Source organism: Oncorhynchus mykiss, chromosome 2, assembly GCF_013265735.2.
Source record: "Oncorhynchus mykiss isolate Arlee chromosome 2, USDA_OmykA_1.1, whole genome shotgun sequence".
NCBI lineage: Eukaryota > Metazoa > Chordata > Actinopteri > Salmoniformes > Salmonidae > Oncorhynchus > Oncorhynchus mykiss.
The window spans coordinates 89,049,082-89,074,725 of NC_048566.1; the positions used below are offsets into that span (position 1 = coordinate 89,049,082).

General features: G+C 43.2%; 1 protein-coding gene across 1 annotated transcript; it reads right to left on the reverse strand.

Moving 5' to 3' along the window:
- Positions 1-3,688: 3,688 nt before the first annotated feature.
- On the reverse strand, positions 3,689-20,268 carry amfra (autocrine motility factor receptor a). The gene is made up of 13 exons (XM_021576137.2): positions 19,040-20,268; positions 13,000-13,092; positions 12,402-12,566; positions 12,026-12,178; positions 11,702-11,742; positions 10,897-11,029; positions 10,565-10,698; positions 10,254-10,364; positions 9,877-10,076; positions 7,446-7,552; positions 7,129-7,263; positions 6,697-6,887; positions 3,689-5,321 (listed from the first exon to the last, which is right to left on the reverse strand). Exons 1-13 carry the CDS (start codon positions 19,286-19,288, stop codon positions 5,141-5,143), a joined length of 1,893 nt encoding a protein of 630 aa, XP_021431812.1. The 5' UTR covers positions 19,289-20,268; the 3' UTR covers positions 3,689-5,140.
- Positions 20,269-25,644: the final 5,376 nt, after the last annotated feature.

Here is a 25,644-nt window from a genome sequence, read left to right on the forward strand (position 1 = left end):
TATATATATATATATATATATATATATATATATATATATACATACATATATATATATATATATATATATATATATATACATATATACATACACACACATATACATACAGTGGGGCAAAAAATTATTTAGCCAGCCACCAATTGTGCAAGTTCTCCCACTTAAAAAGATGAGAGAGGCCTGTAATTTTCATCATAGGTACACGTCAACTGTGACAGACAAAATAAGAAAAAAAATCCAGAATATCACATTGTAGGATTTTTAATGAATTTATTTGCAAATTATGGTGGAAAATAAGTATTTGGTCAATAACAAAAGTTTCTCAATACTTTTATATACCCTTTGTTGGCAATGACAGAGGTCAAACGTTTTCTGTAAGTCTTCACAAGGTTTTCACACAGTGTTGCTGGTATTTTGGCCCATTCCTCCATGCAGATCTCCTCTAGAGCAGTGATGTTTTGGGGCTGTTGCTGGGCAACACGGACTTTCAACTCCCTCCAAAGATTTTCTATGGGGTTGAGATCTGGAGACTGGCTAGGCCACTCCAGGACCTTGAAATGCTTCTTACGAAGCCACTCCTTCGTTGCCCGGGTGGTGTGTTTGGGATCATTGTCAGGCTGAAAGACCCAGCCACGTTTCATCTTCAATGCCCTTGCTGATGGAAGGAGGTTTTCACTCAAAATCTCAAGATACATGGCCCCATTCATTCTTTCCTTTACACGGATCAGTCGTCCTGGTCCCTTTGCAGAAAAACAGCCCCAAAGCATGATATTTCCACCCCATGCTTCACAGTAGATATGGTGTTCTTTGGATGCAACTCAGCATTCTTTGTCCTCCAAACACGACGAGTTGAGTTTTTACCAAGTTATATTTTGGTTTCATCTGACCATATCACATTCTCCCAATCTTCTTCTGGGTCATCCAAATGCTCTCTAGCAAACTTCAGACGGGCCTGAACATGTACTGGCTTAAGCAGGGGGACACGTCTGGCACTGCAGGATTTGAGTCCCTGGCGGCGTAGTGTGTTACTGATGGTATGCTTTGTTACTTTGGTCCCAGCTCTCTGCAGATCATTCACTAGGTCCCCCCGTGTGGTTCTTGTGATCATTTTGACCCCACGTGAGGGTGAGATCTTGCGTGGAGCCCCAGATCGAGGGAGATTATCAGTGGTCTTGTATGTCTTCCATTTCCTAATAATTGCTCCCACAGTTGATTTCTTCAAACCAAGTTGCTTACCTATTGCAGATTCAGTCTTCCCAGCCTGGTGCAGGTCTACAATTTTATTTCTGGTGTCCTTTGACAGCTCTTTGGTCTTGGCCATAGTGGAGTTTGGAGTGTGACTGTTTGAGGTTGTGGACAGGTGTCTTTTATACTGAGAACAAGTTCAAACAGGTGCCATTAATACAGGTAACGAGTGGGGGACAGAGGAGCCTCTTAAAGAAGAAGTTACAGGTCTGTGAGAGCCAGAAATCTTGCTTGTTTGTAGGTGACCAAATACTTATTTTCCACCATAATTTGCAAATAGATTCATTAAAAAAATCCTACAATGTGATTTTCTGGATTTTTCTCTCTCATTTTGTCTGTCATAGTTGAAGTGTACCTATGATGAAAATTACTGGCCTCATCTTTTTAAAGTGGGAGAACTTGCACAATTGGTGGCTGACTAAATACTTTTTTGCCCCACTGTATGTATGTATGTATGTATATACACACATATATATATATATATATAAAAATCATTCTTGATCCACTGTTGAATTTAGGCACAAATTAAGTGAACAAAATGCATTCCTATGATTTAGTTACGTATGCATTTTTGCTAAATAATTTTACAAACCATTCTGTAAACAGTTCCATCATCCAGTTGATAGTCCAAAGGATACCGTGCCATCTATATTATATATCAAGAAATACTGTTTCAAGGTGCAAATGTGCAACCAAAACAAAACACAAACGTCATAGTATTGTCCAGGTCTACAAAGACCAAGCCTAACATTTTGTGACACGTAAAAAGCTGTTCATTTCAGGAGAGTTGTAACTACAAAACACAAGTCCCAAACTTCCCTGGTTTTCCAGAAAAAATTGGATTCTGGGAATCTTTCAACCAGGATTTCTGGAACTTTGCAACTCTACTAGGGAATACTAAGAAGAGAAGCCTCTGGCAGATCATGATGATCCAGATGCATGCATAGAGAGACATAAAAAAAATATTTTTAAAAGGACAACACAGCATGAATTCAATAAAATATCACTACAAATACTTCTCGCAATGCAAAATACAATGAGCAAGACGTAGATGTCTATGTACAGGTATGAAGGTGTTATGGCAACGTTTCCTAAACTCATTCCTCGGGACCCCATGGGGTGCAAGATTTGTTTTGCAGTAACACTATACAGCTTATTCAAAATATAAAATCTTTATGATTAGTTGAATCAGCTGTGAAGTACTAGGGTAAAAACCAAAATGGGCACCACTTGGGGCCCCCGAGGACCGAGTTTGGGAAACCCTGTATTATGAAATCCTTACAGTGCCTTTGGAAAGTATTCAGACCCCTTGACTTTTTTAAAAATGGATTAAATAAACAAATCCTCAGCAATCTACACACAATACCCCATAATCTAAAAAACAGGTTTTTAGAAATGTTTGCAAATTTATCAAAACATTTAAACAGAAATACCTTATTTACTTAAGTATTCAGACCCTTTGCTATGAGACTCAAAATTGAGCTCAGGTGCATCCAATGATAATCCTTGAGATGTTTCTAGAACTTGGAGTCCACCTGTGGTAAATTCAACTGATTGGACATTATTTGGAAAGTCACACCTGTCTATATAAGGACCTATATAAGGACAGTGCATATCAGCGCAAAAACCAAGTCTTGAGGTCGAAAGAATTGTGTCAAGGCACAGATCTGGGGAAAGGTACCAAAATATTTCTGCAGCATTGAAGGTCCCCAAGAACACAGCGGCCTCCATCATTCTTAAATGGAAGAAGTTTGGAACTAACAAGACTGTTACCCGATGGTCACTGACAGAGTTCCTTTGTGGAGATGGTTGTCCTTCTGGAAGGTTCTCCCATCTCTGCAGCACTCCACCAATCAGGCCTTTATGGTAGAGCGGCCAGATGGAAGCCACTGCTCAGTAAAAGGCACACGACAGCTCGCTTAGAGTTTGTCAAAAGGCACCTAAAAGACCCTCAGACCATGAGAAACAAGATGAGTCTGGAAGAAACCTGGAGGAATCCTGGCAGCATGGTGGTGGCAGCATCATGCTGTGGGGATATTTTTCAGCGGTTGGGACTGGGAGACTAGTCAAGATCAAGGCAAAGATGAACAGATCAAGGTACAGAGAGATCCTTGATGAAAACCTGCTCCAGAGCGCTAAGGACCTCAGACTGGGGCGAAGCACACAGCCAAGACAATGCAGGAGTGACTTCGGAACAAGTCTCTGAATATCCATGAGTGGCCCAAAAAGAGCCCGGATTTGAACCCAGTTGAACATCTCTGGAGCGACCTGAAAATAGCTGTGCGTCAACACTTCATCCAACCTGACAGAGCTTGAGAGGAATGGGAGAAACTCCCCAAATACAGGTGTGTCAAGCTTTTAGCGTCCTACCCAAGAAGACTCAAGGCTGTAATTGCTGCCAAAAGTGCTTCAACAAAGTACTTAGTAAAGTGTCTGGATACTTATGTAAAGGTGATATGTTTTTTATTTGGGGTATTGTGTAGAAATTGGGGGGAAAAAACAATTGAATCAATTTTATAATAAGGCTGTAACCTAACAAAATGTGGAAAACGTAAAAGGGTGTGAATACTTTCCGGAGGCACTGTAGGTCAGTACCATTCAAATAAAGTGTGATCCAGCTAAAGCCTTTACCCAAGGTTTTGAAGAATCATGTAGACAATCTAAATGCTACCTATGCCATCTACGCATGTACACAAATAAAGAATCAATTCATATTTCAACTCCTTATAATACAAATTCAAATGTGGCTTTTAGCTATGAATCATAGTGGTACACTATCAATACACAAGGCAATGGAACTGAACGTTTTTCTTGAAAAATGAAGAGTACGTGCGCCTATATATGTATTCAGGACAGAAAATAGATCTTTCCTACATCAAACTGTACTAGACTCTGCAGTATCAGAAAGTAGATGGAGACTGTCTGTTCAATGTTTCTTCATGGTAGAGATAGGAGCAGAAATGTGGACAAAACAGATTTCTGTCTAATAATGTATTGGCAGGCAGTCTCCCGTCTCAGTACTAACCAGGCCTGACCCTGAACAGGCGTGTTCTGGGTGTTATGGCCACAAGCAGTTTTTTTTTTTACCTAGTCTTCTCCCCGAATTAGGTCCCTTGGCATCTCTGCAACTCCTCAATGGGCTTGGGAGAGGCAAAGGCCAAGTCATGAGTCCTCCGAAACATGACCCGCCTGGCTGGCTGCCTTACCACACCGCCTGCTTGAGCTGGATGTCAGCCGCACCAATATGTTCAATTGACGACGGGATTCAGCTTGCAGGTGCCCGGCCCTATCACAAGGAGTTGCTAGAGCATGATGAGCCAAGGAAAGCCCCACCGGCCAAACCCTCCCCTACCCCAGACAGTGCTGGGCCAATTGTGCACCCTCCTATGGGGCTCCCGGTCACGGTCCATTGTGACAAAGCCTGGGATCTCATGTTTAAAACACAGGGTGGGAAAAATGTAATCATGCACATTTCTCAGGTTAATTTAACAGATAGACAGTCCATTCAGTAGTAGGTTACTTACTCCAGCCCTAGATGGACTGTAGAGGGGCAGGTTTGGTGGTACAGTGAGACCTGTCATAACCAGTTTAAATCTTACTGGTTCCCACTAGGGCTGTGACAATACCAGTATCACAAAAAAAATTCCATGACCAAAATTAAAACACGAAGCAGATCTAACTCTGGTCCTTTAATAACCTGCTGTATGCAAGATATTGTTTGCTACAGCTTGGAAAATAAATACACGTGACTCTGGATGACAACATAATTACATTTGATTCCAACATTAGGGATGTTTTCCTAAAGTTAATTCCGCTTTGTGTTTGGTTTCCTTGCCATGATACTAACGAGTATGGTAATACTGGTATCATCCCGGCCCTAGTTCCCAGTCCAGCCTCTTCACTGGTAAGTGTGCATGCGGCGCTCAGCAGCTGCCGCTAACTTTCTGCGTCGCAGGGTCATAGAGTCTAAAACTGAGCCTGCTGGGATGTCATCCTCAAGAGAGGGCAGACCTTCATCGTACTCATCATCGTCGTTCATAGCAGCAGCATTTTCCTCTGGGCTCTTGCTCAGATATCTCCTGAGAGGGGCGCAGGAAGAGAGGAGCAGGTTTTAGTTTAAGACCTCTGCTGGGTTCTTAGGGTTACGGTTGAGCCAGGATGTGGACATGAAGCTAGGGTTAGGGTTGAGGCTAGGGTTGAGCAGGGACGTGGACACGAAGCTAGGGTTAGGGTTTTTGGTTGAGCCGGGACGTGGACACGAAGCTAGGGTTAGGGTTTTTGGTTGAGCCGGGACGTGGACATGAAGCTAGGGTTAGGGTTGAGGCTAGGGTTGAGCAGGGACGTGGACACGAAGCTAGGGTTAGGGTTTTTGGTTGAGCCGGGACGTGGACACGAAGCTAGGGTTAGGGTTTTTGGTTGAGCCGGAACGTGGACATGAAGCTAGGGTTAGGGTTTTTGGTTGAGCCGGGACGTGGACACGAAGCTAGGGTTAGGGTTTTTGGTTGAGCCGGGACGTGGACACGAAGCTAGGGTTAGGGTTTTTGGTTGAGCCGGGAGGTGGACACGAAGCTAAGGTTAGGGTTTTTGGTTGAGCCGGGACGTGGACATGAATCTAGGGTTTTTGGTTGAGCCAGGACGTGGACATGAAGCTAGGGTTTTTGGTTGAGCCGGGACGTGGACATGAAGCTAGGTTTTTTTGGTGAGCCGGGACGTGGACATGAAGCTAGGGTTAGGGTTTTTGGTTGAGCCGGGACGTGGACATGAAGCTAGGGTTAGGGTTGAGGCTAGAGTTAGGGTTGTGGTTGAGGCTAGTGTTGAGCCTAGAGTTAGGGTTGAGGCTAGGGTTAAGGTTGAGCCGGGATGTGGACATGAAGCTAGGGTGGTATTTAATATTGGCTTATTTTTTTTTTTAAAAGACTTTGGCTCAGCTTGATTTAGCTTGCCTGGTGCAATGGAACCAATAGAATAGTCCCACAAGTGCAACTGCAGACCCTGCCCATCTAACGAACTGTATTTGAAAGAAGACAAGTACTATTTAAAGCCAGGCATGTTAATGTCCTGGTGCCGGGGGACATGTCTATCGGTGAGCTAATGGGGTCAGTGCTGCTCAGAGCCTCATGACCAGGTCGTATTATTAGCCATCGCTGACAATAGAGATCAGTACCATTAACAGGAGCATGAGAAACACAATGAGCTGAATGGAATAGAGCAGCATGAAAAGGTGAAAAGCACAGGGTACGACCCCTTTAGCATACAATACCAAATATTCTAACAAAAACACCAATAGACAAGTGGGCACAAACAGAGCATAGAAAGGTAGTAAATATGATAAAATAGACCATTTGCAACATCCATAATATATTAATTTGAAATCCAGGCTAGCAGGTTAGGAACTGGAAGTGTTCCATTGAAGTCAGTACTTTCTTTTTAACTTTAAATAAGCAGATCCAGTACCTCTGTGCTCGTAGCAGTAGCTCATCTTTCCTCTGTAGCAGTATCTTCTGTCTCTCCTCGGCTGACTTGGAGAAGCGGCTGCCTCTGACCTCAAAGTCCTCCACCTCGGGGGTCACGAACTCTGAACTCCCGCTGGCCCCACCCACATCTTGTGGGGAGGGGTTGACGTGGGAGGCGGAGTGATCCACAGGCTGGAGAGGGAGACAGCAGACATTTTAAGCAGACCTGGAAGTCAGGTATGCACTAAACTTACTGTGGAAGTCAAGTGTCCCAAGAAGGTTTTTCTCAAGTCATTTTGGGTATCGGCTCATGGGATGAATTGACCCTGAACTCTATTTTAGCCCTTCCTTATGTTAATGTCACATCCAAGGAGACCACATAAGCACCCACACAACCAGCGTGTGGAGTTCCCTGTAGCAGTGTGGGACTGACCTGTATGGGGAAAGGAACCACGATGCGTCCATCCAGGATGTTGTCAGTGGTGACCTCTACAGAGCGGGTCAGCTGCAGATCCTGCAGCACAAGATGGTAGGGAACCCCCGGAAACATCTCCCCGATTTGATGGGCCTAAAGATAGCGAGAGAGGAGATGTAGCATTATTTCAAACATCTAAAGTAGCCTCCTTCCTTTACCTCCTTATCTTCATTGTTACTGACATGAGAGAATAGCACAGGTGAAAGTTAACAAGAATATAATGAGACACTGGTAAAAAGAAAAACAAGTAATGGATGGACCCCACAAACACTGACCATGGCATTGAGCTGGGAGTTGTTGGCCTGTTGTACAATTCCCAGGATGTTGGTTGTGTGCATCACTTCCACAGAGAAACTGGGCAGCCAGCTGGCAATGCGAGAACCTAGTAGGGGTGATACATGCACGGACAAGCTATATTAGATATTCATGGAGAGGTGTCCTCTCTAATCTGTATATGGATTTAGAGTGGTGAGAGAAAAGCCTGAATAGTTGCCAACTGTGTCAGATTAACCACATAGGATGTCTATCTGCATATTTTATGGGTGTTATTCTTGGCCCTAAAGATACTGATGCCTGATCCAGAAACAACAAAACTAGTAGGGACTACAGATTTCATTTAGTTTCATAGCCAACACTGACATTTACATTGATGAGTAAAAAACTTTACAGGGTTAACTACTGTAATCAAAAATATCCTGTCAATGGGGGTGAGGCCTGAAATAGTCCCATGGGGTTGGGACTTTCTCTCTGACAGGAGACAACAGGTCATTATGGTGCCCCATCTGAATGAGAGTCCCTCATGTGGGGTGGCCCTGGGGACTCTCCTTGGCCCGGTCCTTTTCCTTGCCCTCAATGACGCTGAACATGAAGCTGCCAACCCTGTGTGGAAATATGTATTTTCTAGATATGTGGTAGTAGAGTAGTGGCCTGAGGAAACACACTTAATGTATTGTGTAAAGTGTTATGAAATGTAATGTAATATTTGAAGTTGTATATAACAGCCTTAATGTTGCTGGACCCCAGGAAGAGTAACTGCTGCCTTGGCAGGAACTAATGGGGATCCTTAATAAATACAAATACAAAGCTGCCACCCACACCATGTATTTATAGTATTGTTGTTTGTATACAAAGCATTAAGAACACCTGCTCTTTCCATGACATAGAATTACCAATGGCTGCACCATTGAGAGCATCCCGACTAGCTGCATCACCGCCTGGTATGGCAACTGCTCGGCATCCAACCGCAACATGCTACAGGGTAATGTGTATGGCCCATTACATCACTGGGGCCGAGATCCCTGCCATCCAGGACCTCTATACCAGGTGGTGTCAGAGGAAGGCCCTAAAAATTGTCAAAGACTCCAGCCACCCAAGTCGTAGACGGTTCTCTCGGTTACCGCACGGCAAGCAGTACCGGAAAGGCCAGTCTGGTACCAAAAGGCTTAACAGCTTCAACCCCCAAGCCATAACACTGCTGAACAGTTAATCAAATGGCTACATAGACTATTTACATTGACCCCCTTATTTTATTATTATTTGTTGCACTGACTCTTGCACAGGCTTGATGTACACTCAGTGGAATCCACACACAAACTACTCTGTTATTATCTATGCCTAGTCACTTTACCCCAACCTACATGTACATATTACCTCTACCTCGTACCCCTGCATATTGACTATATAGTCTAGTTATTGCTATTTTATTGTGTGTTACTATTTTTCCTTTAGTTGATTTCGATTTTTTTTTCACGGTAAGGTTGTATTTGGCGCATGTGACAAATAACATTTGAAGTCACTTGTTAAATCCACTTCAATCAGTGTAGATGAAGGGGAGGAAACAGGTTAAAGAAGGATTTTTAAGCCTTGAGACAATTGAGAGATGGATGGTGTATGTGTGCCATTCAGAGAATGAATGGGCAAGACAAAATATTTAAGTGTTTTTGAACGGGGTAAGGTAGTAGGTGGCAGGCACCCCGGTTTGTGACAAGAACTGCAACACTGCCAGGTTCACACAACAGTATCCTGTGTATCAAGAAGGGTCCACCATCCAAATGACATCCAGCCAACTTGACACAACTGTGGGAAGCATTGGAGTCAACATGGACCAGCATCCCTGTGCAATGCTTTCGACACCTTGTAGAGTCCACTCCCTGATGAATTGAGGCTGTTCTGAGGGCAAAGGTAGGGGGCAACTCAATATTAGGAATGCGCTGTTAATGTTTTGTACATTCAGCATATATTGCATATTTTAACATTGTATTATATTAAGTGTTTTACTGTTTTAGGATTTTACTATTTGATAATTATTTAATTATTCATGTTATGAATGAAACCTACTACGTATTTACATACTTTTAAAGGACCAAAACATGTACGCAAAGCAATGTTCTAGAATATTGGACCGTTGGCTTTGATACTTTCCGAATTCTCAGCACGGCTCAAGCAATTTCTCCAACTGTCAACACACTCAAATGAATATAGAGGACACATACCGGAGATACGTTGGTTGGGAATTTAGAGCGTCCCCCGCAGACGGTGGTCTCAGAAACGCATAGCTATGTCACAATGGGATGCGGGACTATGATTTACACTTAAGCCTAAATGTTGATTAATGTCTCCTGTCCCGGTGAAATAAATTGGTTCTGATTCTGGGTGCTAGTAAAAAAGTAGAAAAGTGAGTATACTGGGTGAGTGTTGGGGCCTCACCATCAAAGTGGAAGAAGTGGTTGTGTTGGTTGAGGTGTTGCCTTGCATCTGGGCCGGGGCCTCCAGGGCCCATGTTGTCTTCCAGCATGGGCTCCCTCTGCCTCTCCTCTCTCTCTCCTCCAGCCCCCTCGCTGATGTTCAGAGACATACGGCAAGTGGGACACGACGTGTCCTGCTCCAACCAGGAACGCAGGCAAGAGCTGGGCACACAAAAACACACTGTTAATAGTGACCATAATAATGCTTTAATTTTATGTAGCACTAGGCACAATGTTAAATCATGATAATGGACTGGAGTTATGTATAGCAGAATAGATAGTTGTGGTTGCTGAAATGCACACTGCATGGGGGTTAAGCGTTTTTGCATATCTGCTCACTTGTGGAAGAGATGTCCACAGGGCAGCTTGCGTGCTGTCAACATGGAGTCCCAGCAGATAGCACAGTCATCATTGTTCGCTACCAGCTCATCAGAGGTGGCCACAGCAAACCTGCAATCAACAATATACTTAGAAGAACAATACTTTGCACATTTTCTTTTCAGATCATGGAAATTAATATTTTGCTTTCAACCTTTTGCCTTCAAATATCCCTCGGAGCATAGATGGATACAGCTATAACACAATGTAATGTAAATAAATACAGGTACTGTTCAGTATGTAGAAAGATAAAGCTTGACTGAGCAACAAACCTGGCCTCCATGTTGTTGATGACACGGAGGTAGTTCTTGTGGCGACGGATTCTCTTCTGCACCTCATGGAACAGGTAACGTAGCTGCATGAAGATCACCAGGCTGGCCATAGAGAGCCAGATGTTACCAAACAGCTGAGAGGAGAAGGGGAGAAGAGGGAGAGAAAGAGGAGAAAAGAGCAGAGAGGATAGGAGAAAGAAGACATTCTGGTTACAACATGAAGGGACCTATAGATAAATGGACACTAGTAACAAGTCAAATAGGGACATGCCACTCTTGTGCAGTTGTTTTGTGTGAAAGTGAGTGGATGTGAGGATGGGTGTTGAACTCACCAGCATGTGGATGTGGTGCATAAGGTCCAGCCCCAGCAGAGCCAGCTCCATCACAAAGTCAGTGTAGTAAACGTAGGATCCTTTACTCTCCCAGGTGCCCTCATGGTTCAAGTCCCACAGGTGGATAAAGTACCTGGAGGAAGCAGGAACAGGTGTTCAGTGCGTGCGTGCGTCCTTTTCAGATTGTTACAGGCTTTGGATTTTCCATTTATATTTAGAGGTTTGACGTTAGTACGTGGGGCGCACAGACTGGTGTCACTTCGTTAGTCAGCTTGTGTTACACCTGTGCTGGTTTGTCATCTTGTTAGTGGGAAGGTGTTTCACCTGTGCTAGCCCAGGTGATTTTTAAGAGTGGCTGGCCCAGTGCCCCAGTTGTCTGAAGAGATGTGGAAGGTCAACTCCCTATTAGATTTCTAGGAAAACAATCCTTTATCTGATCTTCCCCGTTTTTGTTTTGCTCCAACATTTTGGTTTGCTTCCTGTCTGAGTTTGGTGTGGGTTTTTATTTTATTTGTCTCTTAGTGGGCACATTTAGTGGGTGCTCATGGTGGGTGTCTTTTAGGTTCCAGTTGTTGTTGCTATGCAACTTTCAGTGGACAGCCACAAGAGTATCTTTCAGAACCCTTCCTAAAACCCCACCCGTTTCATTTTGTTTGATGTCAGTGACTATTTGTTAGATCCCCCTTCTGTTTTGAGTGCCATGTTTGGTTTTCATGCTGGGGAACCTTAACAAGATGTACCACCAGTTGGTAATGGTTTATACAAGATATACAATATTTTGGCAATTGCCTGCACAATCACTTACCGGATAATGACATGTCCAGTTCTAACGGACACCAGCATACACTGAAAGGAAACATAAGAAAACAATGGTCTGGTTAGATAATGGGGAGCATCATTAGATAAGACCATGATGTATACATTAAAAACAGGCAGCTAAGCACTACACCGCAAATGTTTATCCATATAGAATAGAGAAACAAAGGCAAGAGGACCCAATAGACTTTTTAAATGTCGCCTCCATCTCAAAATGCATTGGAGAAACATTCCTCTCCTGAGGCGAGGAGACACGATGAATCAAGGAAAAACAGTTGAGATCCACCTGGGGAGCGGGCTCCAGGCATCCTACCTCAGCGGCCATGAAGGTGACGGTGTGTACGCCGTGGGGATTTCCCAGGAGCCCACAGAGCAGAGCCAAGCCACAGCAGGTCAGCAGCATACCCACCAGCAGGGTCAGAACCCTCACATGGCTGACCATAGGAGTGGTGGGTGAGAATGACAGCTGTAACAACACACACAAGACTCAATGATAAAGTACGATACTGCCGTGGATGATAATAGAATATCATAACATTAAAAACCCTATTCATGAACCGGGGAAATCAGAGTTTGTTTTACAAAACAAAGACACTATTGATTAACCTTACAGATATTGGCTAAATACAAATGATGAAACAATATTGTGAGAAGAGGATAACTCCTATATAGGACTATTGGAAACGAACATATTCAAAGCGGTCCTTGCAGAGCTGGACCATGAGGTGCATGAAGACGAGGACAGCAAACCACAGACACCACATCACCACCTCCTCCACCGTCTGAACGTTGAGCACCCCGAAGATGAAGATAAACTTGTAGAAGATGAAGTTCCAGAACTTGTCCTTTAGGTGCTGTTTCGACAGAGAAAGCAGCCAGGGCAGATAGGGCATTACAACATTTGATTTAGTAAGCTTTCTTGTTTTGAGGAAGGATTGTTGACATATTTTACAGTTGTATCTAAAAGCATAATTGAGCAATGATTTATCAAAGATTGGCATATTTATTACATTTTGGCCTTATCCAGGCATCTCATCTGGGTTTCGTGAGGAATTGCTCATTGCCTACATTGGCTAGGATTTAATTCAGCTGCATAATAAAATGTTTATGATAGTGACCTCGATCTTAGCATGCATATCTCAATGACTACTAATGAAATGACATTCCCATTATACCCCAGTTACAGGGGACCTGGCAGTTTGCAGTAAGTGTTTCAAAGAAAAACATTAGGCTACCTGGTTAATGAATGACATTACCTAGAAAAACACCAAACACATTCCTACTTACCTGTTTTTCACTGACACGGAGCGGCCCAAAGACAATGCACTGGATCACCTTTGCAATCAGCATCAGGACACAGCAGGCTGTATTCACCATCACCTGATCAACATGATATATTGAATTGAACGTTAAATCCGCCATCAAATGAAACAGCAAATTGACACTATCACAAATCCATTATTTCAATATCAAGGTAAAAGTTTGTCCCGGGTTACGAAAGTCTCAATTGCAATATCAGCACAATATCTAGCGGACTAATCTCCACGGTACAGGAAGTTTCTGATGAACTTCACCAAGACCAAGCTTTCTGGAATATACTGTACAAAGTCAAAAGTTTGGACAATCCTGATGAATTTACTGTGTTAAATGAGGCCTCGCCTCCTGGTTACACTAGTGACCATATCCCCCGTGCATCCCGCAAAGGCGAGGGTGTTGCTAACATTTACGATAGCAAATTTCAATATAGAAATCTATGCAGACTACTCAATCACTTTTTATAGCTACTGTTTACAGGCCTCCTGGGCCATATACAGCGTTCCTCAATGAGTTCCCTGAATTCCTATCGGACCTTGTAGTCATAGCAGATAATATTCTAATTTTTGGTAACTTTAATATTCACATGGAAAAGTCCACAGACCCACTCCAAAAGGCTTTTCGGAGCCATCATCGACTCAGTGGGTTTTGTCCAACATGTCTCTGGACCTACTCAATGTCATAGTCTGGACCTAGTTTTGTCCCATGGAATAAATGTTGTGGATCTTAATGTTTTCCCTCATAATCCTGGACTATCGGACCACCATTTTATGACAATTGCAACAAATAATCTACTCAGACCCCAACCAAGGAGCATCAAACGTCGTGCTATAAATTCACAGACAACACAAAGATTCCTTGATGCTCTTCCAGACTCCCTCTGCCTACCCAAGGACGTCAGAGGACAAAAATCAGTTAACCACCTAACCAAGGAACTCAATTTAACCTTGCGCAATACCCTAGATGCAGTTGCACCCCTAAAAACATTTCTCATAAGAAACTAGCTCCCTGGTATACAGAAAATACCTGAGCTCTGAAGCAAGCTTCCAGAAAATTGGAACGGAAATGGCGCCACACCAAACTGGAAGTCTTCCGACTAGCTTGGAAAGGACAGTACCGAAGAGCCCTCACTGCTGCTCGATCATACTATTTTTCCAACTTAATTGAGGAAAATAAGAACAATCCGAAATTTATTTTTGATACTGTCGCAAAGCTAACTAAAAAGCAGCATTCCCCAAGTGAGGATGGCTTTCACTTCAGCAGTAATAAATTCATGAACTTCTTTGAGGAAAAGATCATGATTATTAGAAAGCAAATTAAGGACTCCTCTTTAAATCTGCGTATTCCTTCAAAGCTCAGTTGTCCTGAGTCTGCACAACTCTGCCAGGACCTAGGATCAAGAGAGACACTCAAGTGTTTTAGTACTATATCTCTTGACACAACGATGAAAATAATCATGGCCTCTAAACCGTCAAGCTGCATACTGGACCCTATTCCAACTAAACTACTGAAAGAGCTGCTTCCTGTGCTTGGCCCTCCTATGTTGAACATAATAAACAGCTCTCTATCCACTGGATGTGTACCAAATTCACTAAAAGTGGCAGTAATAAAGCCTCTCCTGAAAAAGCCAAACCTTGACCCAGAAAATATAAAAACTATTGGCCAATATCGAATATTCCATTCCTCTCAAATTTTAGAAAAGGCTGTTGCGCAGCAACTCACTGCCTTCCTGATGACAAACAATGTATATGAAATGCTTCAGTCTGGTTTTAGACACCATCACAGCACTGAGACTGCACTTTTGAAGGTGGTAAATTACCTTTTAATGGCATCAGACCGAGGCTCTGCATCTGTCCTCGTGCTCCTAGACCTTAGTGCTGTTTTTGATACCATCGATCACCATATTCTTTTGGAGAGATTGGAAACCCAAATTGGTCTACACGAACAAGTTCTGGCCTGGTTTAGCTCTTATCTTCAGAAAGATATCAGTTTGTCTCTGAATGTTTTGTCCTCTGACAAATCAACTGTAAATTTCGGTGTTCCTCAAGGTTCCGTTTTAGGACCACTATTGTTTTCACTATATATTTTACCTCTTGGGGATGTCATTCGAAAACATAAGGTTAACTTTCACTGCTAAGCGGATGACACACAGCTGTACATTTCAATGAAACATAGTGAAGCCCCAAAATTGCCCTCGCTAGAAGTCTGTGTTTCAGACATAAGGAAGTAGACGGCTGCAAACTTTCTACTTTTAAACTCGGACAAAACAGAGATGCTTGTTCTAGGTCCCAAGAAACAAAGAGATCTTCTGTTGAATCTGACAATTAATCTTAATGGTTGTACAGTCGTCTCAAATAAAACTGTGAAGGACCTTGGTGTTACTCTGGACCCCGATCTCTCTTTTGACGAACATATCAAGACTGTTTCAAGGACAGCTTTTTCCATCTACGTAACATTGCAAAAAATCTGAAACTTTCTGTCCAAAAATGATGCAGAAAAATGTATCCATGCTTTTGCTACTTCTAGGTTAGACTACTGCAATTCTCTACTTTCCGGCTACCTGGATAAAGCACTAAATAAACTTCAGTTAGTGCTAAATACGGCTGCTAGAATCCTGACTAGAACCAAAAAATGTGATCATATTACTCCAGTGCCTAGCCTCCCTACACTGGCTTCCTGTTAAGGCAAGGGCTGATTTCAAGGTTTTACTGCTAACCTACAAAGCATTACATGGGCTTGCTCCTACCTATCTCTCTGATTTGGTCCTGCCGTACATACCTACACGTACACTACGGTCACAAGACGCAGGCCTCCTAATTGTCCCTAGAATTTCTAAGCAAACAGCTGGAGGCAGGGCTTGCCTACCCATGTGAGAGACGCAGACTCGGTCTCAACCTTTAAGTCTTTACTGAAGACTCATCTCTTCAGTGGGTCATATGATTGAGTGTAGTCTGGCCCAGGAGTGTGAAGGTGAAAGGAAAGGATCTGGAGCAACAAACCGCCCTTGCCGTCTCTGCCTGGCCGGTTCCCCTCTTTCCACTGGGATTCTCTGCCTCTAACACTATTACAGGGGCTGAGTCACTGGCTTACTGGTGCTCTTTCATGCCATCCCTAGGAGGGGTGCGTCACTTGAGTGGGTTGAGTCACTGATGTGATCTTCCTGTCTGGGTTGGGCCGTGGAGGAGATCTTTGTGGGCTATACTCCGGCTTTGTCTCAGGATGGTAAGTTGGTGGTTGAAGATATCCCTCTAGTGGTGTGGGGGCTGTGCTTTGGCAAAGTGGGTGGGGTTATATCCTTCCTGTTTGGCCCTGTCCGGGGGTATCATCGGATGGGGCCACAGTGTCTCCTGACCCCTCCTGTCTCAGCCTCCAGTATTTATGCTGCAGTAGTTTGTGTCGGGGGGCTAGGTTCAGTTTGTTATATCTGGAGTACTTCTCATGTCTTATCCGGTGTCCTGTGTGAATTTAAGTATGCTCTCTCTAATTCTCTCTTTCAGAGGACCTGAGCCCTAGGACCATGCCTCAGGACTACCTGGCATGAGGACTCCTTGCTGTTCCCAGTCCACCTGGCCGTGCTGCTGCTCCAGTTTCAACTGTTCTGCCTGCGGCTATGGAATCCTGCCCTGTTCACCGGACGTGCTACCTGTCCCAGATCTGCTGTTTTCAACTCTCTAGAGACAGCAGGAGTGGTAGAGATACTCTTAATGATCGGCTATGAAAAGCCAACTGACATTTACTCCTGAGGTGCTGACTTGCTGCACCCTCGACAACTACTGTGATTATTATTATTTGACCATGCTGGTCATTTATGAACATTTGAACATCTTGGCCATGTTCTGTTATAATCTCCACTCGGCACAGCAAGAAGAGGACTGGCCACCCCTCATAGCCTGGTTCCTCTCTAGGTTTTTCTTTATTTTTTTACTATTTTCTACATTGTAGAATAATAGTGAAGACATCAAAACTATGAAATAACACATATGGAATCATGTAGTAACCAAAAAAAAAAAAAAAGTGTTAAACAACTCAAAATATATTTTATATTTGAGATTCTTCAAAGTAGCCATCCTTTACTTTGATGACAGCTTTGTACACTCCTGCCATTCTCTACAACCAGCTTCATTAGGTAGTCACCTTGAATGCATTTCAATTAAAAAGGTGTGCATTGTTAAAGATATGTTGTGGAATTTCTTTCCTTCTTAATGTGTTTGAGCCAATCAGTTGTGTTGTGACAAGGTAGGGTTGGTATACAGAAGATAGCCCTATTTGGTAAAAGACGAAGTCCATATTTTAGCAAGAACAGCTCAAATAAGCAGAGAAACGACTGTCCATCATTACTTTAAGACATGAAGGTCAGTCAATCTGGAAAATGTCGAGAACTTGAAAGTTTCTTCAAGTGCAGTTGCAAAAACAATCAAGGGCTATAATGAAACTGGCTCTCATGAGAACCGCCACAGGAAAGGAAGATCCATAGTTACTTCTGCTGCAAAGGATACGTTCATTAGAGTTACCAGCCTCAGAAATAAGCAATTAACTGGACCTCAGAATGCAGCCCAAATAAATGCTTCAGAGTTCAAGTAACAGACATCAACTGTTCAGAGGAGACTGCGTGAATCAGGCCATCATGGTCGAATTCCTGGAAAGAAACCACTACTAAAGGACAACAATAATAAGAAGAAAGTTGCTTGGGCCAAGAAACATGAGCAATGGACATTAGACGGGTAGAAATCTGTCCTTTGGTCTGATGAGTACAAATTTGAGATTTTTGGTTCCAACCGCCATGTCTTTGTGAGACGCAAAGTACGTGAACGGATGATCTCCGCATGTGTGGTTCCCACCGTGAAGCATGGAGGTGTGATGGTCTGTGATTTATTTAGAATTCAAGGCACACTTAACCAGCATAGCTACCACAGCATTTTGCAGCGATACGCCATCCCATCTGGGTTGCGCTTAGTGGGACTATGATTTGTTTTTCAACAGAACAATGACCCAAAACACACCTCCTGGATGTGTAAGGGCTATTTGACCAAGGAGAGTGATGGAGTGCTGCATCAGATTACTTGGCCTCCAAAATCACCCAACCTCAAGCCAATTGAGATGGTATGGGATGAGTTGGACCGCAGAATGAAGGAAAAGCAGACAACAAGTGCTCAGTATATGTGGGAACTCATTCAAGACCGTTTGAAAAGCATTCCAGGTGACTACCTCATGAAGCTGGTTTCAGAGAATGCTAAGAGTGTACAAAGCTGTCACCAAGGCAAAGGGTGGCTACATTGAAGAATCTCAAATATATTTTGATTTGTTTAACACTTTTTTGGTTACTACATGATTCCATGGTGTGGTATTTCATAGCTTTGATGTCTTCATTATTATTCTACAATGTAGAAAATAGTTTTTTTTTTTAAATAAAGAAAAACCCTTAAATAAGTAGGTGTGTCCAAACGTTTGACTGGTACTGTAGCTCGTACTATATCGATTCACCCAGGGTTAATACTTCAAAAAATATTAAAACACCCACCTTGTACCTATGTTTGTCCTCTGTAGATGGTTGCCTTTGTTTACTGAAATCTACACTTTTTCAATAAACAATCAAATACCACCACTGATTATTTAATTGTTGAAATTCAATAGGCACATGCGCATTTACACTGAGTTGCCATCTTAGAGCAACACCGATGAGCAAACAGTCGGTAGTTGTATGTGATTAACCCTTTATTGAAAAAGTATGGATTTCAGCAAACAAAGAAAGGCACGCAACTACAGAGGATAAACATAGGTACAAGTTGGCCGTTTCATAATTTATATTTTTTTAAGTATTGACCTCAGGCAAATCGATGTGGTCGGAGCTAGATTCCGCAAAGCCTGTTCTCAGCTCCACGCCGTTGGTGAAGTATATCATTAAACATCCTTTACCATGGAGTGGAGTTTAGTCCGCTACACAATATTCAGATAATTCAGTACAATTCAAAGCATGACTATCAACAAACCACAGGAGCAGAGTTCATGAACTTACCCAAACAAAAACAGTGTCTGAGACCAGGTACAACCGGACAGTGGCTGCCACATCGCTAAGGCTGGTGATTGGGTCCTCATCAACATCATCACTTTCTACAGGAGAACTACTCTGTGTCTGTGTGTACTCTACTGGCTCTGGGACAGTACAGTAGCCACTCAATATGGACCCAGCGAGAAATACAGCACTCAGAGCTGTATATGTCTGCAAACTGGGCCATGGAAATCTCTCCAAAAACAGCAAAGGCATATTGACTGGTGCAAGGTTTGCCACTTTGGAAAGTTCAGATAAATACGTATTGAGTGAACACCTATTTCGAGAGATTATTTTATCAACTAGTGATTTAAAGATGAAATGTCACTTTTTGGAAGACCCCACCAAATACAGCAAAGGCATATTGACTGGTGCAAGGTTTGCCACGTTGAAAAGTTCAGATAAATACGTATTGAGTGAACACCTATTTCGAGAGATTATTTTATCAACTAGTGATTTAAAGATGAAATGTCACTTTTTGGAAGACCCCACCAAATACACATAGAAATTTAAGTAATAGATATGTAATTCGCAAGTCCAAGAAGCGGTAGATATGTTGTGTGCGCTATATCTTTCCTTCCCGTTTTACATTTTCTCTTTTACTTTCAGTTCAATACACCAGCTTCAAACAGATGAAAATACTATATGTTTTGGTTATTGAAAATATATTTATCGACGGTTTATATGGTACACTGATCTGTTTTTATCACAAACTGAAATTAGGCGAACTATTAGAATTTTAGCAAGCAAGCAGGAAATGGTGCAGCGATTTATGCGTAGTGCACATTTAATTTAGCGTTATTTAGAAAACGTTAACTTAATTATCTCGTTTGTAGCTAATACCGTGGTAACATTTGATATGCATCCTCCTTGGCTAGCTAGCTAGGTATATGGTAAATATACTGGTAAATCAACAACAGTTTAGCTAGCTAAACTAGTACACGCTGATAACTATGTACGATGTCGCCAAATACCAACTGTATATCGGCGTCTCTCTGAAAAAACCGTAAAAGGCTTAACTGTGTCGACCCTCCTATTGCATGTTGCTGTAGAAATATCTCTGAGTTTCCACTTTATTGCGTCTATTTCGGTGTACTTCCGGTTTTGGAGCATCTGGATTCCTCTCTGGATTGGCTGGATCAGAGAGCGCTCTAAATTACATAAAAAAATATCAGAATTTGTCTGTCTGTGTGAACGCAGCCATGTTGTCTCAGCAAGGGACCTCATTCAGAGTAAGGCATCATACCTACAGTGCCTTCAGAAAGTATTCATACCCCTTTACTTATTCCACATTTTGTTATGTTACAGCCTGAATTCAAAATGTATTAAATATATGTTCTTCTCACCCATCTACACACAATACGCCTATAATGACAAAGTGAAAACATGTTTTTAGAACTTTTAACACATTTATTGAAAATTAAATACAGAAATATCTCATTTACATAAGTTCACACACCCCTGAGTCAATACATGTTAGAATCACCTTTGACAGCGATTACAGCTGTGAATGTTTCTGGGTACGTCACTAAGAGCTTGGCACACATGAATTGTACAATATTTAAACATTATTATTTTAAAAAATGTTCAAGCTCTGTCAAATTGGTTGTTGATCATTGCTAGACAACCATTTTCAAGTCTTGCCATAGATTTTCAGGCAGATTTGACTCAAAACTGTAACTAGGCCACTCAGGAACCTTCAACGTCCTCTTGGTAAGCAGCAGTATAGTTGGCCTTGTGTTTTAGGTTATTGTCCTGCTGAAAGGTGAATTTATCTCCCAGTGTCTGTGAAAAAAAGACTGAAACAGGTTTTGCTTTAAGATTTTGCCTCTGCTTAGCTCTATTCTGTTTATTTTTATCCTAAAAAACTCCCTAGTCCTTGCCAATGACAAGTATACCCATAACATGATGCAGCCACCACCATGCTTGACAATATGAAGAGTGTGTTGTGTTGGATTTGCACCAAACCTAACACTTTACATTCAATAAAATCAAATGTATTTATGAAGCTTTTTTTTTTTTACAACAGCAGATGTCACAAAGTGCTTATACAGAAACCCAGCCTGAAACCCCAAACAGCAAGCAATGCAGATCTAGAAGCATGGTGGCTAGGAAAAACTCCCTAGAAAGGCAGGAACCTAGGAAGAAACCTAGAGAGGAACCAGACCCTGAGGGGTGGCCATTCCTCTTCTGGCTGTGCTGGGTGGAGATTATAAGCGTACATGGCCATTAAGGCCAGATCTTACTTCAAGATATTCAAACGTTCATAGATGACCAGCAGGGTCAAATAATAATCACAGTGGTTGTAGATGGTGCAACAGGTCAGCACCTTAAGATTAAATAGCCACAGGCAAAACAGCAGAAACTGGATCAGCAGCACGACCAGGTGGACTGAGGACGGACACAGCCAGGAGTCATCAGGTCAGGTAGTCCTGAGGCATGGTCCTAAGGCTCAGGTTCTCTGGGAGGGGAGAGAGAGAGAGAGAGATGGGTGCATACTTAAGTTTACACAGGACATCAGATAAGACAGGATAATTACACCAGATAGGACAGACTGACCCTAGCCCACCAGCACATAGACTATTGCAGCATAGATACTGGATGCTGAGAATGGGGGGGTCGGGGGACACTGTGGCCCTGTCTGATGATACCCCCGGACAGGGCCAATCAGGCAGGATATAACCCCATCCACTTTGCCAAAGCACAGCCCCCACACCAGTAGAGGGATATCAAGAGTCCACCAACTAACTACCCTGAGACAAGGCTGAGTATAGCCCACAAAGATGTCCTCCACCGCACAAGCCAAAGGGGGGCAAAACCGGACAGGAAGATCACGTCAGTGACTCAAACAACTGAAGTCTGGCACGTCGTGACACACTCTTAGGGACAGCAGCTTGCAAGCTGCATTCGAATGGCTACTGCTGGCTAACGCCTTTGTCCCGAAGCAAGCACCAGTTAGCCTTGAGCTAGCCTCAAGCTAGGACCATCTCCCGGCTAGCCGAAGAGGTCCACTAGCTAATTCTTGGGCTCCAACAGCTCTTTTGACAATTGGCCTGGACCCTTTATTGCCGACACGGAGCCCCGTCGATCCATCACGACTGGTCTGCCGATGTAATCATCCGAGGTGGTTTCAAAAGGCTCTTCCGTTGCGACGTCGCCGAAGGACCATCTGCTAGGCCCCGGCCCGCTAGCTGTCTGAATCGTCATGTCTCCAGCTTGCCTACCGTAGTAGCGACTACCGAACGGCTCCCTGACTCACCTATTGCTGCTCATTGGACCCTATGATCACTTGGCTACACATGCCTCTCCCTAATATCAATATGCCTTGTCTATTGCTGTTTTGGTTAGTTATTATTGTCTTATTTCACTGTAGAGCCCCCCTGCCCTACATGCCTTAGATAGCTCATTTGTTCCACCCCCCACACATGCGGTGACCTCACTTGGCTTAACTGGTGCCTCTAGACAAAACCTCTCTCATCATCACTCAATGCATAGGTTTACCTCCACTGTACTCAGATCCTACCATACCCTTGTCTGTACATTATGCCTTGAATCTATTCTTCTAAGCCCAGAAATCTTCTCCTTTTACTCTCTGTTCCGAACGCACTAGACATCCTTTTCTTACAGCCTTTAGGCGTACCTTTATCCTACTCCACCTACGTTCCTCTGGTGATGTAGAGGTTAACCCAGACCCTGCAGCCCCCAGCATCACTCCTATTCTCCAGGTGTTCTCATTTGTTGACTTCTGTAACCGTAAAAGCCTTGGTTTAATGCATGTTAACATCAGAAGCCTCCTCCCTAAGCTTGTTTTATTCACTGCTTTAGCACACTCCGCCAGCCCTGATGTCCTAGCCGTGTCTGAATCCTGGCTTAGGAAGGCCACCAAAAATTCTGAAATTTCCATCCCCAACTACAACATTTTCCAACAAGATATAACTGTCAAAGGGGGCAGAGTTGCAATCTACTGCAGAGATAGCCTGCAGAGTTCTGTCATACTATCCAGGTCTGTGCCTAAACAATTCAAGCTTCTACTTTTAAAAATCCACCTTTCCAGAAACAACCGTTGCCACTTGTTATAGAGCCCTCTCAGCCCCCAGCTGTGCCCTGGACACCATATGTGAATTGATTGCCCCCCATCTATCTTCAGAGTTCGTACTGTTAGGTGACCTAAACTGGGATTTGCTTAACACTCCGGTTGTCCTACAATCTAAGCTAGATGCCCTCAATCTCACACAAATGATCAAGGAACCTACCAGGTACAACCCTAAATCCGTAACCATGGGCACCCTCTTAGATATCATCCTGACCAACTTGCCCTCTAAATACACTTCTGCTGTCTTCAACCAGGATCTCAGGGATCACTGCCTCATTGCCTGCGTCTGTAACGGGTCCGCAGTCAAACGACCACCCCTCATCAATGTCAAAAGCTCCCTAAAACACTTCAGTGAGCAGGCCTTTCTAATCGACCTGTCCTTGATATCCTGGAAGGAAGGACATCATCCCGTCAGTAGAGGATGCCTGGTTGCTCTTTTAGAAGTGCTTTCCTCACCATCTTACATAAGCATGCCCCATTCAAAAAATGTAGAACTATGAACCGATATAGCCCTTGGTTCACCCCAGACTTCACTACCCTTGACCAGCACAAAAACATCCTGTGGCATTCTGCATTAGCATCGAATAGCCCCCGCGATATGCAACTTTTCAGGGAAGTCAGGAACCAATATACACAGACAGTTAAGAAAGCTAAGGCTAGCTTTTTCAAACAGAAATTTGCATCCTGTAACACAAACTCCAAAAAGTTCTGGGACACTGTAAAGTCCATGGAGAATAAGAGCACCGCCTCCCAGCTGCCCACTGCACTGAGGCTAGGAAACACTGTCAAAACCGATAAATCTACAATAATCGATAATTTCAATAAGCATTTTTCTACGGCTGGCCATGCTTTCCACCTGGCTACCCCTACCCCGGCCACACCTCTGCACCCCTGCAGCAACTTGCCCAAGCCCCCCTCCCCGTTTCTCCTTCACCCAAATCCAGACAGCTGATGTTCTGAAAGAGCTGAAAAATCTGGATCCCTACAAATCAGCTGGGCTAGACAATCTGGACCCTCTATTTCTAAAATGATCGGCCAAAATTGTTGTAACCCCCATTACTAGCCTGTTCAACCTCTCTTTCGCATCGTCTGAGATCCCCAAAGATTGGAAAGCTGCCGTGGTCATACCCCTCTTCAAAGGGGGAGACACTCTCGACCCAAACTGCTGTAGACCTATATCCATCCTGCCCTGCCTTTCTAAAATCTTCAAAAGCCAAGTTAACAAACAGATCATCGACCATTTCGAATCCCACCGTACCTTCTCCACTATGCAATCTGGTTTCCGAGCTGGTCATGGGTGCACCTAAGCCACGCTCAAGGTCCTAAACGATATCATAACCGCCATCGATAAAAGAAGTACTGTGCAGCCGTCTTCATTGACCTGGCCAAGGCTTTCGACTCTTTCAATCACTGCATTCTTATCGGCAGACTCAATAGCCTTGGTTTCTCAAATGACTGCCTCGCCTGGTTCACCAACTACTTCTCAGATAGAGTTCAGTGTGTCAAATCGGAGGGCCTGTTGTCCGGACCTCTGTCAGTCTCTATGGGGGTGCCACAGGGTTCAATTCTCGGGCCGACTCTTTTCTCTGTATGTATTAATGATGTCGCTCTTGCTGCTGGTGATTCTCTGATTCACCTCTACGCAAACGACACCATTCTGTATACATCTGGCCCTTCTTTGGACACTGTGTTAACAAATCTCCAAACGAGCTTCAATGCCATACAACTCTCCTTCCGTGGCCTCCAACTGCTTTTAAATGCTAGTTAAACTAAATGCATGCTCTTCAACCGATTGCTGCCTGCACCCGCTCGCCTGACTAGCATCACTACTCTGGACGGTTCTGACTTAGAATATGTGGGCAACTACAAATACAGCTGAAGAGTTTACATACAACATACACGTTTACATATAACTTAGCCAAATATATTTAAACTCAGTTTTTCACAATTTCTGAAATTTAATCCTCATAAAAAATCCCTGTCTTAGGTCAGTTAGGATCACCACTTTATTTTAAGAATGTGAAATGTCAGAATAATAGTAGAGAGAATGATTTCTTTCATCACATTCCCAGTGGGTCAGAAGTTTACATACACTCAATTAGTATTTGGAATCATTACCTTTAAATTGTTTATCTTGGGTCAAACGTTTCGGGTAACCTTCCACAATAAGTTGGGTGAATTTTGACCCATTCATCCCGACAGAGCTGGTGTAACTGAGTCAGGTTTGTAGGCCTCCTTGCTCGCACACGCTTTTTCAGTTCTGCCCACAGATTTTCTATAGGTTTGAGGTCACTCGAATACCTTGACTTTGTTTTCCTTAAACAATTTTGCTACAACTTTCGAAGTATGCTTGGGGTCATTGTCCATTTCAAAGACCAAACAGTTCTATTTTTATTTCATCATACCAGAGGACATGATGAAAAAAAAGTATGATCTTTGTCCCCATGTGCAGTTGCAAACCATAGTCTGGCTTTTTTAT